Source organism: Adiantum capillus-veneris, chromosome 6 (genome assembly GCF_014529385.1).
Source record: "Adiantum capillus-veneris isolate H3 chromosome 6, ASM1452938v2, whole genome shotgun sequence".
NCBI lineage: Eukaryota > Viridiplantae > Streptophyta > Polypodiopsida > Polypodiales > Pteridaceae > Adiantum > Adiantum capillus-veneris.
Window position 1 is genome coordinate 65,638,566 of NC_140936.1, and position 15,897 is coordinate 65,654,462.

General features: G+C 45.3%; 1 protein-coding gene across 2 annotated transcripts in view; it reads left to right on the top strand.

The window, feature by feature from the left end:
* Positions 1 to 2,802: 2,802 nt before the first annotated feature.
* Positions 2,803 to 15,897, top strand: part of LOC147455634 (Translation initiation factor SUI1 family protein) — an 81,691-nt gene continuing 68,596 nt past the window's right edge. For both annotated transcript variants that reach the window (XM_086514369.1, XM_086514370.1), the window contains exon 1: positions 2,803 to 2,960. In XM_086514369.1, coding sequence (XP_086370495.1) covers positions 2,918 to 2,960 — 43 coding nt within the window. In that variant the 5' untranslated portion in view covers positions 2,803 to 2,917. The remainder of the gene's footprint in view (positions 2,961 to 15,897) is intronic.

Genomic DNA, 15,897 nt, shown 5'->3' on the forward strand with positions numbered 1-15,897 from the left:
ACAACATGGTCTAAGAACTAATGAAGTTTGTTTTAGCCAATGTGGAGCAAGGTTTATGAGGGTCCCTCTCACTCATATCCCTAAGTGTTTCCAATTACCTCCAAAGCAGTTACCTCCACGCACAAGCTCTTCTTGTACTTGACGAATGTCACATCTACTAACATCACTTTATGAGACATATTCCACATGTGGAGAATATGAGTCTATGAGACTAACACTGGCACCTTCTATTAATTTTGTGTTGTGAGAGAGTTCCCACGTGCTAGTCAAATTTATTTCTTAGACCACTTCTAGCATGCGATATTGGGAACAATTTCAGAGACCAAAAATTGTTGGGTATTTAGTTAAACTTGTTAATGTCACAAGTACTGTAAAAAACATTAACAGATGGTTGTTTCAACTTTTTATGTTGCAATTTTGCATACCTATTATGCACACATAGCAAGGCTATTTCATGCTAATGAATATTTTTTATTTTTTGTACCTAGGTTGAGTTTCAAAAGCCTTAAATTCAACTCCCAGAACATCTAATTCATTATAGATAGCATACATCCCTTTGCCTCTTTCTGATAACCATGACTTGCTTACAAAACTTTAAGAGAAAGCAATAGCCTTATACCATGCTTTGGCAGGAGACCTATGTACTTTAAAGGCCTCTCTCCAAATGTAATCAAGTTTCTCTTTGCCTCGTGGAGGGCGAGTCCATATAGAAACATAGTCCATGTAGAAACATTTTTGGCTTTGAGGGGATGAGAAATTCCCTTGATATTCCTAGATAAAATTTTCATTTACTAGAGCGCTTGTCCTTTTTTCTTAAGATTGATCCGTTCGGGGGAGTTGACAACTTATTAGAGCGATTTCTCTTGTAGTCTTTTAATGCTTCTATTGGCGAGTGCCTTGTAGGCTCTTGGTCTAGGGGATTAGGGCATGTCGAATTGTTTTCTTTGTATAGATCGATCATCATTTTTGTATCCAGATTGTTTGTAATTCCCATCTAATGTCATTTGAAGGTAAATCTTTGATACTACAAGATCTAAACCCTTCACACAAATCGACTCAAATTTATTAGCTCTCACATTTTTCTATCAAGGATTACCTAATTACTACTTGTTTTTTCTTCTCTCTTATGGTGTTAGGGTTAGTTGAGGCTTAAGAATAAAAGAACAACCCCAATCAAGATACATTGATGTAAACTAATGCTCATAAAACACAAAAGAGAGTTTCACTACACAACAGATTGAGTCATAGTGTGTTTTCAAAGAACCATACCAAACCTTATATATAAGATAGGATATAAAAAAATTTCTTATTTTAAGTTTTATAAACGTAAGAAGGAGGGTCATAATAACCATATATTGTCATACAGAGGGGGGTTTTTGAAGACTCTTTGCTTGTAGGTGGCATGTCCTTTTTTTAATAGTGTGTTTTCAAAGAACCATACCAAACCTTATATATAAGATAGGATATAAGAATTTTTTTTATTTTAAGTTTTATAAACGTAAGAAGGAGGGTCATAATAACCATATACTAGTCATACAGAGGGGGTTTTTGAAGACTCTTTGCTTGTAGGTGGCATGCCCTTTTTTGTAAAGAGTTGATCCCCCAAGGACTAAGTATTAGGAGACCTTAAGATCCTTGTGTTGGGTCAAAAGAATACATTGCTATAAGATAGCAAACCTATTGCGGGTGTTAGGGGGAAAATTGTTCCAATTATCAAACCTCTTACTAGGAGGATCTTTGGGGGTGGCAATGTCTATTGAGCAAGACCTTCAGAAGAGGTCGCTTCCTGAGAAGAGGAGGAGGGGGGAAAAGGAGATGGAGGAGGGGAGGTTGAGGGACTAGAGGAGGAGGGGGGTTCCTGATGGGGCATCCTTTTACCAAATTCCCTTCTTTACCACAGAGAAAGAATGCTTGAGGAAAACATCTGTATTCTATTGGTTGCTCCATCAGCTCCCCGTCATTGATTGGCATGTCTATAGCCACATGCATATCTTAAGACATGTTCATTTCTACCAAAACTAGGCAGGGTTATAAAAGTCTCTTTTAGGTTGACCACCTAGCACCTTGCCGAGCTTGGCCAAGATGACCCCTAAATGTTAATAAAAGTGCATAGAAATCTTGGGAAGCTTAACCCATAATGGGTAGTTTTTAATAGCTAAGACTTCATGATTGAATTCTTTATTCCACCGAATAAACAAAGGGGAGTTCTGATAAGCCATTATCTTGCATTGAGGATGCTGAAAGCCATCTAAAGGGTCTTGAAGACAAACAAAAAGTGATTCTTTGGTATTGACCATATTGACTAAACCTTGGTCCCCTTAGGAAGCCATCTTGTCCTTGACTCGAGGGTAGAGAGAAGGATGAACGAAGAAAACCCTAAGTCATTACTATGAGCTTAGAGTATAGAGTTGCCAGCCCCATTTCTTTATGAGATGGTCTTGCAATGCTAAATCTTGAGATTGAAGAAATTAAGAATAGGTATATATTGTGCTTGAGGCTTGCACTCATTTCTTCAAACTTTCTCTCTCTCTCTCTCTCTCTCTCCCCCCTCCCTTAGAAAGAGCCGCTCCGTGTGTGGAGTCTGAACGTCACACTCCCAAGGGCGCAAAGATCTATAAAGTTTTTTTTTTTTGAAATGCTCATTTGAGCTAGATTGAATTACCTCAAAATCATACATGAAAAAACCCTGGCTTATCCTTTGCGCTGGGACATGATAAAGTTTTGACCTAAAGATTTACTCTCGTCTACATTTTTTTCTCTCTCTACACACGCACACGGATAATTTATTGCGTAGTTGCGGAGAGAGAGACGGAGGAGAAGAAGAAAAGTTTCGACGTTGAGTGAGTGAGAGAGAGAGAGAGAGAGAGAGAGAGTATTTTATAAACTTCACGAAATTGGAGTTTGCAAGAGCATTGGTATGGCAGAAAAGCTCAGACCTGCGGTGGTCCTGTACTGTGCTGGTATCTCTCTCTCTCTCTCTCTCTCTCTCTCTCTCTCTCTCTCAATCAACTGCTATGAGTAACAAGCGATTGACACAATGCGTAAGGACCTTAGGATCCTGAAATGAAAACCCACGAATGATTTATTGTCTTGAACCAGTATATATATATATGGGCGTATACGTTTGATTGAGAGCATGTACCGTTGCTAGTTCTACCCTGTAAGTGCTGGTGGCTATCAATGACCTTATGGGGATGTCTTAGCATAAGCTTTTTAGTCTTGTGGGATGCATTTTCTTCTAAAAAATGGGTCTGGCCATGATGCTCCAAACAGAGGGATAATTAGTAGCTCCAGAAATACAGACCCTTACTTGAATAAATGCAGATCTTCACATAATATTCGTGTATAAGTTACTAGTAGATCTTCATTGGTTCGTGCTGCGAATATTTTCCATCAATAAATTGCTTGTCGCTGAGACCCCAAGATCAAAGGACATTAGTAGGCTGGTTGCAAAGAAAGGGGTACGATGAAATACAATTAAAAAAACTATCCAAGCAAGCGCTTGGATTTTAATCCTTGAGACTTTCAAGGCTCAAACATTTTACACGAGTCAGTCCCTACTAGATGTGGTTTCTTATAAGAAGCCTTTGCTTGATTTATCAAAAGGACTTTTGTGGAGTTGATTGCATAAGAAATAGTGATTGCTCCACTTTTCTTGATGAAAAGATCTTCCAAACTCCTTTGGGTTTGACGTCTTAAGTTGGAGTATGGAATTTGTATGTATATCACTTCCTACATTTCTCATGTTGCTAAATAATGTGTATCTTGAGCTTGGTTATTACTTTGATCTAATAAATACACTTTTGTTGTTTAGTCTTGTCATTGTATTTCTTTACTTGTTGAAAAGGGTTCTTATTCAAGAGGATACTGGAAAGGGTTTGATCTTTTCTACAAAATAGTAACTTTAGTTTCAACGCTTCATCTTTTAGAATGATTAGCAATAAATGCAATTGGCACGTGCACATGGCTTTGTGTGACATGTGGACATTTAAGTTTCTATGTCTTTGAAGCGAAGGTTTATCTATCGCAGACGGAATATCCCTTGAGCCATCCTAGAAGATGTATTTTTAGTGCGTCATTCCAAGGGAATGGCCATAGCCTTGTGAAAGGGAATATCTGATAGGCCACCTGGAATGGGTACTTTTGATGCGTCAAATTGGATGGGTGACTCGTAGCGTTTAGAGGAAGTATGTGACCATTCATAACGGGCATTTCCTGTGCGCAGTTTGGTGTGTCACACGGTGGTTGACGAGAGCACCCATTTTTAGAGTTCAGGCAGCTCTTTGGATTCGTATAGTCGGTCCTTGCAGATCAGCCAACGTTTTCTGTTCTTTGTCACAAACTGCTGACGTGTCAAGCCACTGAAGAACGGAGCCAACTTACAGATCCCAGCCGAGGGGCCTAAGCCCTAAGTGAAGAAGTAGCAGCAAGTTTTACCAACTTTCAAAGTCTTGCCGAGTGGCATACTTTTTAAAGAAGAGTTTTCACCAACTTATGGGACCCTATCCGATGGGCCCAAGTGACCTAAAGAGATTAAATAAAACAGGACCAGCATACACTCTCTTGCGTATAGACTGATAACGTGGCAGAGCTCTATGGAATTCCGCATTTTACGTTGGCTGTGCTGACCTGACCTGTATGGATTTCCGCGTTTTGCGCTAACAGGTGCTGACGTGGTAGTGTACGGAATTCCTTATTTTGCACTGGCAGCTTTTGGGCAAAATGCTTTTGGACAAGATGCTTTCGAGTTTTGAAGCTTTTCATGTGACTGCTTTTCATAGGCCAAGGGCCTTTAAATATGTGCAGAGGGCTCAGTCTCTACACGCTTCCGAGTGAAGGTGCAGAGCGTGGAGTACCGACGTTGTACTGAGTTCAAGCAATAGAAAGAAATACCGAGAGGGGCGCCAAGGTTTGGGGCCAGCGCTCTCTTGGGGTGGAACTCCGCCACTCCCCGTCTCATGTCGGGCATCTCTTTCAATTCAGTTGTTATTTGAAGTGCTTAAAGTTGTTTAGTCTGTTCTTTCCTATTGGCACGTGGGTGCCCATTTTCGTGATAGTGGTATCAGAGCTTTAGGCGTGTGCTTTTTTGAAAGCATGCCGGTCCTACCAAAGAGCAGACGGAGCAAGATGGCGCTTTGAAGACGGAGCAAGATGGCGCTTCGAAAGCTCACTGGAAATTTTATTCAAGAATCTTTGTGTCCCAACCCCGAACTTATTAGCCACTCCCACCCTTACTCCATCGCGCATTGAGTGCGCTCCGGTCTTCATCGCTCTGTCTTACAGACAGTAACAGGGCATAAGCCATAAAGATCACTTGCACAAGAAGGATCATTTTTTTTTTTTGAGCCACCATTTTTTCTTAGAGGCAGTGCCATGAAGGCGTGGAAATCTATAGCTACCAAGCTGCACACTCCAAGGACTTGGCAAGCTTTCAGGAATTTTTTTTGCCCAAAGTTATATGCCTTCTAACATCTTCCTTCGGAGTACAGCTTCTGGTAGAGTGGGGTATCCTAAAATCCTTGCCAAGAAAACCCTAGCAGTTTATAAGTTGAAATTTCTCGACATCTTGCAATAGGTATTTCTTCTCGAGCTGATAACCTTGGGGTCCTGTGTGATTGCTATATCTTGGGACTACCATTACTGTTAGAGGAACACTGTCTACTGAGGCCTGTTTCGACTATTCAAGAGCTTATGGACCATGTTGCGGTCGGCTACAACCTTATGGACGAAATTTAATCCAATTTTGGTGCAGGTTTCAGGATGGAAGCCTCGTCGACTCTCGAGACCGACTTATGTCGAGAATGCTTTTTCAGCTTGATTTAGCAGTTTTTTGAGTTTTGTTTGAGAACTTGTTTGGTGATCCTATTTGCAATTTGTTTGAAATGGATGGTATCTGTTTTGAACCTGTCTTGATGCCGATTTGAATTGTTTGACTCTGCTTTTAATACTGGTTTCAATGATTAGTGATTTACTCTCGGGTGGAGTACTGAGAATTAATGTTTGAGAGTGCTTGCATATACTCATGGCTTGGACGCTTGTGGTTATTTGCGTGGGGAGTATTGGATGTTTTAAAAGTGCTGTCTTTACTCATGACCCGGACACTTGTGACTATTTGTGGGGGGAGTATTGAATGTTCGAAAAGTGTTGTTTTTACTCATGGTCCGAACCCTTGTGGTTATTTATGGGGGGGGGGGGGGTATTGTTGTTGTTACTTATGGCCCGGACCTGGATGGTATATTTATGGGGGGGTATTGAGAAGTCTGAGCAGTGGTTACTATCAACACCTCCAAAAAATGCAGGCTGCGGTCTAGGGGGCGTGTGGTTCTAATAGGCCTCTATATCTCATGGCGTGGACCGTTTTAGGTTATTTGTGGGAGGAGTGATGAGGCAGTAGTTGAACAGCTCATGGCCCGGACCTGAATGGTTATTTGCAGGGAAGGTGTTCATCGGCAACTTTATGTTTTTGTCTTGTAAACATGCAGCATTTGTGTGGCATTGTGATGTGCCAACCACTGAATACTCCTTATTGCATGAGACGTTTCTGGTAAACCAATGATCCAAGATATCAAGAGCTCCAATCTGGAATGAGACTCCTTATTGGATGAGATTTTTCTTGGAAGCCAACGATCCAGGATATCAAGAGCTCAATTTGGAACGAGAAAGCTGATTGTCCCTTGGAATGTTCCTCGAAACGACCCTCAGAAATTTTTTGAGCTAACTTGAGTTGTTTTGCAGATATGCTGTAATCGCGGATGATTACTTTCTTTCAAGAAGGGGGGATGTCGCAAACTACTGACGTGTCAAGCCACTGAAGAACAGAGCCAACCTATAGATCCCGGCCGAGGGGCCTAAACCCTAAGTGAAGAAGTAGCAGCAGAAGAAGTTTTACCAACTTGCAAAGTCTTGCCGTGAATGTGCGCACTACACTTGCGCCATATCGACAAGCTTCTTCTACAGTCTAGCGTCAATCTCAATCCTAGCTTAGGATCTAGCCTGGCACTTCGTGAGCCTCGAGCAGGACGTGCATGATCAGGAAGGTCATAGTTGCATACCCTCACTTGCACAATTAAGTCACTTAAGCATATAGGCACATGAACAGTCACTTAAGCCATTTATTAATAAATGACTTTGACACGACATCTATTGAAAGTAGGTAGGGCAAATGGCTAAAAAATCTATAAAAGAAGCCCTTTGGACGCTAGAGAAGGCATAGGAGGCAGCAACAGAAGTACCTGCGGCATCAGTACTCGCAGTGTCAGCACCCCAGCATTTTCAGCCTCTTCTCCCTTGCATTTTCAGCCTATTACCTCCAGTGATTTCAGCCATCAGCGTTTTCAGTTTTCAGCAGCCATATCAGCCAAGCATTTGTGGATTTCAGCCACCAGCGTTCAGTTTTTCAGCCATTGCCATCCTTGGCGATAGCAGATCAGCCCAGAGCCTCGTCGTCATCGTCCTCGTCGTCGTCGCAGTACCAAGCATCTCCAACAGTACCCATTAGCACCTCAACAACACCGCAACACAAGTACCCTTATGATCGTCGTCGGCGTCGTCATTGACGCATAACCCCATCATCTGGCACCCCTCAGCGTAGGGATCATCAGGACCTCCGTGTCCTTAGCACCCAGGTACCTTAAGTACCTTCAGTACCCCGCAAGTACCAAGTACCAAGTACCCACAATACCAAGCACCAAGTATCCGCAGTACCTAGTCCTTAGCCTCACAGTACCACAACGCCAACATCAGTAGCATCAAGTACCCATTAGCATCTCAACAACTGATTATTTAGCATCATTGTATCATCATTTTTGTGCTAGGCTTCATTATGGCTGTAATAGACTTGGACACTCCAAGTCGAGAATCTACCGCGACACCACAAGAATTCACTTCAAAACAGTTCAAGTTCACAATTGATTTGTCATTGGCCCGGCGGAGTTTTGTGCCTAGAGATATTGGCCCCAAAGACTGGCGCCCCTTTCGGTATTTCTTTTTATATTAATCTGCAACTCAAAGTACAAGGGAGTGGTCGGGACTCACTCTCAGACTCTACGTCGAGATGCTCTGCGAAATGAGAGCCCAAGCCACTATTAAATAGGTTCACAAGGGATGCTAAAAGCAGAGCCCCAAAAGCTGAAAATCAAAAGCTGGCAAAAAATAAAGCACTTTCTCTCACTAGCCCTCTTAGGGAATAAAAGCAAGGCTTTAAAAATTAAAAGCTCTCTCTCTCTCTCTCTTGTGTAGCTTCTGTGTAGCCAAAAAGCAAGACGTCCGTACATAGCTTTCCGTACGCTGCTGTCGTGAATCGTGCCGCGTTTTGCGGTGTTTCTCACTCTCATACTTTGCGTCTAGTTGCTCTGAGAAGTGAGAGCCGAAGCCACTATTAAATAGGTTTACAAGGGATGCTAAAAGCAGAGCCCCAAAAGCTGAAAATCAAAAGCTGTCTCTTGGGCTCTCACTCTCAGACTCTACGTCTAGATGCTCTGAGAAGTGAGAGCCCAAGCCACTATTAAATAGGTTTACAAGGGATGCTAAAAGCAGAGTCCCAAAAGCTGAAAATCAAAAGTTGGCCAAAAATAAAGCACTTTCTCTCACAAGCCCTCTTTGGAAATTAAAACAAGGCTTTAAAAATTAAAAGCTTTCTCTCTCTTGTGTAGCTTCTGTGTAGCCAAAAAGCAGGACATCCATACACAGCTTTCCGTACGCTGCTGTCGTGAATTGCGCCGCGTTTTGCGGGGGTTGCCGTACAGCCATGCCACGTCAGCACTTTACCGGACCTGCCACGTCAGCATTTCTGCCCGCCATGGAGTCCTTGCCAAGGGAGGGAGTGTGTATAGTGGGCAGCCATGTCACCAGTTTGTGACATACCACCCTCTTAAAAGCATTGTAATCGCCCTCGATTACGCATGCAAAACAGACAGAAGCCATAAACTGTCTTAGCAGACACTGACTGTTACTACCGATGCACTAGGAACACACATCTAGCACATGTACCAATCGACAATCACATCACACGACATCACATGACAAATCACATTCAACATTCATTCGGATCTTAGACCATGATTTATCGGCAATGCAATTAGCAATTGCATCTAGATCCACTCAAGACCTCATAGATGCCTGATTGACTAATCCCTATTGCAACCATGTCTATCGAGATCATTCAGACCGAAATGTTGCAGTCATTTTGTCTATCAGTTCCTGCCCTTAAACAAGTCAAGAACAAATTAGTATCATATTATCGGGAATTCCAGTTCATAAAGTCATTACAGCAAAATGCTGTTAGCTCACAGTATCCCTGAAACTCAAAGAGACATCAGTGACTTCAATATAAAAAATCGAGGCAATCCGTTGACAAAGGAGTGGAGCGACTCCCCTCTTGTGCATACCCGTTGCACCAGATTCCGCCCAAGCTGAATTCGTGGTTCCATTTAGAATAGACTATGCTAATCCAAATGCTTCGAGGTAAAGATTCACAATCTGAGGAGTATCTGCTAGGTCCTCCTCCTTCATCCACTTCGTATCCAATGCAGGATAGTTCTTGAATTTAACCAAGAACCGCCTTACCACTTTACCCTTAATTTTTCTGTCTTTATGTGCCAATATCTGTTCTGGAACAAGGATCTCCTCGTTTTCTTCCACTTCGGGTTGCTAATCAGGCTCCCCATCTTCGGGCACATCGCCTTTAAAAGGCCTCAAGAGACTCACATGAAAAGCATTGTGAATCCTCCAAGTTTTGGGCAGCTTCAGTCGGAAGGAGATATCATTTATCTTTTCGGAGATCTGGAAAGGTCCGTAGTATCGCATACTACGCTTTGGAAAAAGCCTCTCCTTTTTCTTTTTCTTTCTCAGTTGTGCCTTCTCAAAACGTAAGAGCACCCAATCGTTCTCCTTCAATTTCAAATCGCGACGATGGCGATCTGCTGCCTTTTTCTGTCTTTCTTGAGATTTTTGCAAAGCCTCGCGAACCTTGGCAAAAGCCGTGTCCAAGTCGTGCATGTACTCATCGGCTTCAAAAATCTTATCTTTCGTGCTTAGGAAGGGTGGAACCTTCGTAGCTTCCTCATACGGTTGGAGATGCTCTGAAGTCTCCCGAACTGACCCCTGAGAATATGGATCAACTCCAGCCAAAAGTCACGAACAGTCTTTGCCGGTGGTACAAGGTGAGCCTTGAAGATGCGGAAGAAACGGTCTCGCCAAATGAACCAGAGTTTTAGGCCACAGACGAGCTCCCAACACACCTCTCTCTCACTGCACCACTCTTGGGGGGTAAGCTCTGTAGCAGGCTGAAGTGTAGGTCGATCCCCCTGGATCACTATCATCCTGCTGGTGGAAGATAACTCAAACTAGAGCGCAGGGCCCGTGAGTGTGGGCCAGGCAGCAACACCCCAAGTGTACTGTTGTGCTGTGGAAAGAGCTGGCATCAGCCAAAGAACCCGAAGCCAAACCTGCTGTTGCCATGGGACAATCCCACAGACAGTGACGTTGACTCTCTAAAGGATGGTCGCAAGCTGCAAAGACTACCGAAATGCCACTATATACCAACCAGCTCCCCATTGCTGTAGCTCTGTGTGCAACTAGCCACGGGAACAAAGTGATTTGCCTCGGTTGTCTGGAGTTCCACAACCGCTCCCAAAAGCTCAACAAGAACTCAACTGTGAGACCTTCCTCCTGCCAATGAAGTGCTGCAACAAGACGAGCCTCTCTCCGTGCTCCCAGTATGTGACGCCCCAGTCAAACAGTGTATCGAAAGAAAGGGATCCTAGGGTGGTCGGCCGAAGAGAAGGGGTCTCTCCAAAACCACCCTCTTGGGTCCCACTGCACTCGTGCCAAGCCCAAAGACTCTAGTGGCCTGTCTCAAGGTCTGCTGGGTCAGGATCTGTGACAGATCCTCCCACAGATGCCCACTACTTGTATCCTCTGAAAATAACACTGCAACCTGTGGAGCCTCTACTGAGACTTTGTGGAGTCGACCCTCGCCCTGGATCTTTAAAGAACATGGGGGGTACTGACTCCGAGCAGGCCCGAACTACAATGAGGACCGCCAGTCGCGTGAAGGCCCTCATCCATCTGGGAGCTGTTGTCTCTAGAGGGGTGAGCCACTCAGCTGGTAAAGCCACTGTAATGTCTTGACACATGCTCTGCACCCCTCTCATGCCATGTAGCTGGATGCTCTGTACCTCCTCTGGCAAACCTGAAAACTGAAGCCAGTCGCCTAGAGTGAGGGTTGGGCCCTTTGCCATGGGACCCCAAGAAACATGAGGCCTACTACCAATCAAGTGGCCTCTGTGTGCGCAAACCATGGGGTTCCAAACAAGGGGCTGTCTCAGACGCTCCTCCATGCAAGTGGGCTGGTGCTGCTCGAGGCTACTCCGTAGCTGCTCCCTAGAGCGAAGCAGGCTCGTAGCAAATCGATCCTCCAGTCTCCTGCTCAGACCAACTCTGCGCATCTCTGTAAAGATCCACTTGATGGAAGGGCTCCAACGGCCTCCTGCATGAGGCACTCTAGCTCTAAGCCCTTGAAGCAACAACTCCTTCCAGGGCTTCTCCCCTGGAAGCAAACATCTGACAACAAACTTCCCAAGGAGGGCTTTGCTCTGTTTTGCTGGGTCTATGATCCCCAACCCCCCCTGAGAACACGGTAGAGTGATGACCTGCAAATTCCTAATCAGCCTCTCTAACTGGTTGATATAGGAGCTCGAGAAGATCCAGCAAGATGTAATGTACCACATGGTAGCCAACAACACCTGGTTGGCCACTACAACTTTGCCTGCCAAAGAGAGAGTCGACCAAAGAAAATTCCTAATCAGCCTCTCTAACTGGCTGATACAAGAGCTTGAGAAGACCCAGCCAAGATGTAATGTACCACATAGTAGCCAACAACACCTGGTTGGCCACTACAACTCTGCCTGCCAAAGAGAGCCGTGTCGAATTCCAATGTAGCAACTTCCTCCTGATGGAGAGGAGGGGGGTAGTCTGCTGCTCAGGAGACAAGTCCAAGCCACCTGGCAACGCAAGTAGCGAACTGTAGTCCCTGGGGGAATCCATCTGAAACCCACATCTGAAACCCTCACGTGGCGACCAATCAGGTGTAGGAGCACTGCCAACCCAGAAAGAAACTGTCTTCTTCCAGTTGATTAGTGCTTTTGACGCACAACAGAACACCTGAAGAGCCTGCTCACATCTGTGCAGATTGGCCTCTTGGCCCTCCAAGTACAAGGCTGAGTCGTCAGCAAACTCAGCGTCAAGAAGCTTATCTGCCCTAATAGGGAGCTCAAGACCACATAGGCAAACCTACTGAGAAGTCAAGAATTTGCTCATCGCCTCAGCATAGAACAAAAAGAGGAAGGGGGCAAGAGGGCAACGCTCTCTGACCGACCGTTGAGCAAGAAGCGCTCCCCTCGTCCCCCTGCCAAAAGCATCTGAATGTGTGCACGCCTGTAGAGAGCTGACACACCTCTGATCCAAGCATCTGTGAAACCCATCCTGCGTAGAGTGCCCTCCAGGAAGTCCCAGTCAACTTTGTCGTAGGCCTTCTCAAAGTCGCGAAGGAGCATCACCAAGTCCTCTCCTTGGAGACACGCGAGGGCCGACGCCTCCCAAAAAGTGAAGATGTTGTCAAGGATACTACGCTCCTTGAGAAAACTTGTGTGAGTCCCATGTATAATGCTCTCAAGTAGTGGTTGAATCCTCAAACTCAGAGCCTTTTCTAGAATTTTGTAGGATGAGTCGAGGATGGTAATGGGTCGCCAGTGTGGAATCTTAGCCAAGGAGCCTCTCTCCTTGGGAATCAGGTAGATCAAGCCCTCACTCATGCTATTATTCATCTCACGAGTGTGCAAAACATACTGGAATGCACTGCAAAGATCTGAACCAAGCAAGTCCCAGTACTCCAAGAAAAAGCTGGGAGTCAAACCATCCTCCCTTGGACAACTACCACGGAGGAGTGCTCTGAGGGCCTACATAGAGCTCCGCTAGCTAGAGGGGAAGCTCAAGTCTCTGTCGCATCTCCTCGGTAACAAGGCAAGGCATCTGTGTCCAAACCTGCTCTTTGCATGCATCCTGGCACTCTGACTGTGGCTCAGCTGACAACAAATTGTGGTAGAAGTCGGTAGCAATTGCACGTATATCCTCAGGCTCTGAAGCAACTGACCTGTCAGGTCTCCTCAACTGACTTAACATTGGTGTGTGCATGGCGTGGCCCCACTGTATCAAAGAACTCCCCAGTAACTCTGTCACCTACCTAGGTCCACTGAGATGCTTGTCGGTGGAAGGCAAACTCATGGCGCCGCTCCTCAATGCTAGTCAACTCCTGCCTAGCCCGCTACAACTGCTCCTCCAACCATGGACTGTCTGGATGCTGCTCCTGCATCCTTTGTAGGGAAACAATGCCCCGTCGAAGACGCTTTTCCTCCTCCTTGGCTGTAGCCAAGCGAGTTGCAGACTCCTAAAGGAAGAAGTGACTAAGCTTTGCCAGTTCAGAGGCCACTTGTCACGTGACACGTCCAACCCTATGTGTCCGTGGACAAGCTACAACATGACAAGGGTTCAGTTCAGTCAAGTCAGTCTAGAATAGGAAGTTTTATGGCACTTTTGTGAGTTTGTTCGCAGACCGCGCATGTCCAGACACTTAGATTAGATGCATATCCTCTGGTTGCACACAACATGATCATCAGCATTACCATCAGAATCCATCAGGATGATTTTCCAGTGCTTTAAACCTATTTTTCCTATTTTTGACATTTTTCACTTATTATTTTTAATTGACTTTTGTTGGGAAACTGGGTAGGGCAAATTCCATAAGATAATATATAAGGAAACCAAGGCTAGCATTCCACAACAGAAGAGGCAGCAGGAGCACTTGCTCAATAGGCAACTTCTCAAGCAAGACCAACCCCAAAGAGCCTTGGCGTTTTCTTCCAATAGCAAAGCCAGCGTTTTCAGCAAGGAACCACCAGCGTTTTCACCCCTTGAAGACTTGGCGATTTCAGGCCAATGAACCAGCATTTTACATCAGCATGAACCAACGTTTTTGCAGCAGTAATTTCAGCAACCATTAGCCAGCCTTCACAGCTTGGAAGGGCAGTGTTTTTTCAGCAAGCAGGACCAGCAAATACAGTCAGCAAATTCAGTGTTTTGTCAACAGCCAATCAGCGTTTTGGGGATAGCAAGGAGTCCATGTTTTTAGTATTCCAAGCAACACCTAGCAATTAGCAGTTCATCGCCATCGCCATCAAAACGAGATCCCCATCACATCATAGCCTTACAACTTGCATCAGCATCTTGTACTAGATTTATGCAATCAATAGCGTAGACCTCTCTCGCCATCGAGAGAGGGGCCCTTGGAGGAGGGTTTGACAACTCGTTTGGTGTCGTATTCTTCTCTCTCTATCTCTCAGTCTCAGCACCTTCACTCACAGTGTTTATCCACTTTGTTTGTGATCACTTGTACTCTCTCATTGAAGAACGGAAGGCTCTCCCTTCCCTAAGAAAAAGGAACTGTGAGCACAGTTCGGAGCACTCATCTTGAGCAAAGTTCAACATTCACTTTTGCTGCACCTTACACCACTCTACCAGGAGGGGTGTCCTGCATGTCGAGACTTTGTCCAAAGTGCCTTCACTCGCTCTCTATCCAGCAAGATCCTCTCGAGGATGCGTAACATCGCACCCCCCCTTCCCTGTCTATTTGTCATCGTGAAAATCATTGGTGCGTGGTCGGAAAAAGTAGTCCCTGCCAGGATGCAAACAGATCCCCCATTGTCACAGATGTGGTCACTGGCGTAGAAGCGATCTATCCTAGATAGATTCGCTCCTGCTACCCTGCGGTCAGAGCGAGAGAAAGACAAGTTGTTTGGGGGTCTCACAAAATCTGAGTGCTACCAAACATTAGAAACCCTCATAGTCATACATAGACACCCCCAAGCTGCCAACTCAGCCCTATGTACCATAGCATGGCCACCTCCAATCGTGTCAGAGGGGTCCTCCAACATGTTAAAGTCCCCCCCAACACACCACGGCTCTGCATGCGGCAAAGACTCAATGAGACCAAAACTCTGCTTGTGCACTTGCCACATTGGGCGCATATATGTTCAGGAAATCCATAAGGCAACCCTGAACCTGCATAGTAATCCACTAAGCTCTGCCTGGAACAATAATACCTCTGCCCACAATGGCCTGTTGCCAAGAATCCACAATAGTCATACATACCCCTCCCTGAACACCTCCAGGTCCAAATGCAGCTGACCAAAATGTCTCATAGTGACCACGCAAAATCTGACCATATCGTCTAATGCGGCTCTCACACTGATGATGCTCTTGTAGCATAAGAATATCAATTTCACCACCCACAAGGCACCGCTGAAGCTCCTGACGTAACCTATCCCTTTGACGCTGAAATTGGGGCCCTCCCAATCCATGCACATTCCATGAGATGATTCTCATGGAGTAGCCAACCTTGCTATCTTTGAGGCCGGTTTGGATGGGGAGTAGTCCGCATCTGAGCGACCTCTAGACAAGTGCGTCTGAAGTGACTTTCCCACCCAAGCCCAGGCCGAGCATGCAGCCCGTAGGGCTACATCCCCTGTCCAGGAATCCTTATATACAATTACATAGCAAGGGGATCTCTGAGTGTCAACAAACAAATGCACCACAATGTGCCTGCAACCTGCTGCATCCGCAATGTCACACTGAACTTGGCTAAAGGCCAAAGTGTCTGTACTAGATCTGTCATCCCTAGGTCCCCTGTGTGGTGTGAGAACTCAGTGGCCTGGACATGGAGCCAATCAAGAACCTTGTGCAGGGTGCACTCTGTAGGATTCCTGCTGCACAGCGGAAAGGAGAAACCTACCGCTGTGTCTAGAGCCTCATTGCCTCGAGCTGCTAGAAAGAGGACATGGACTC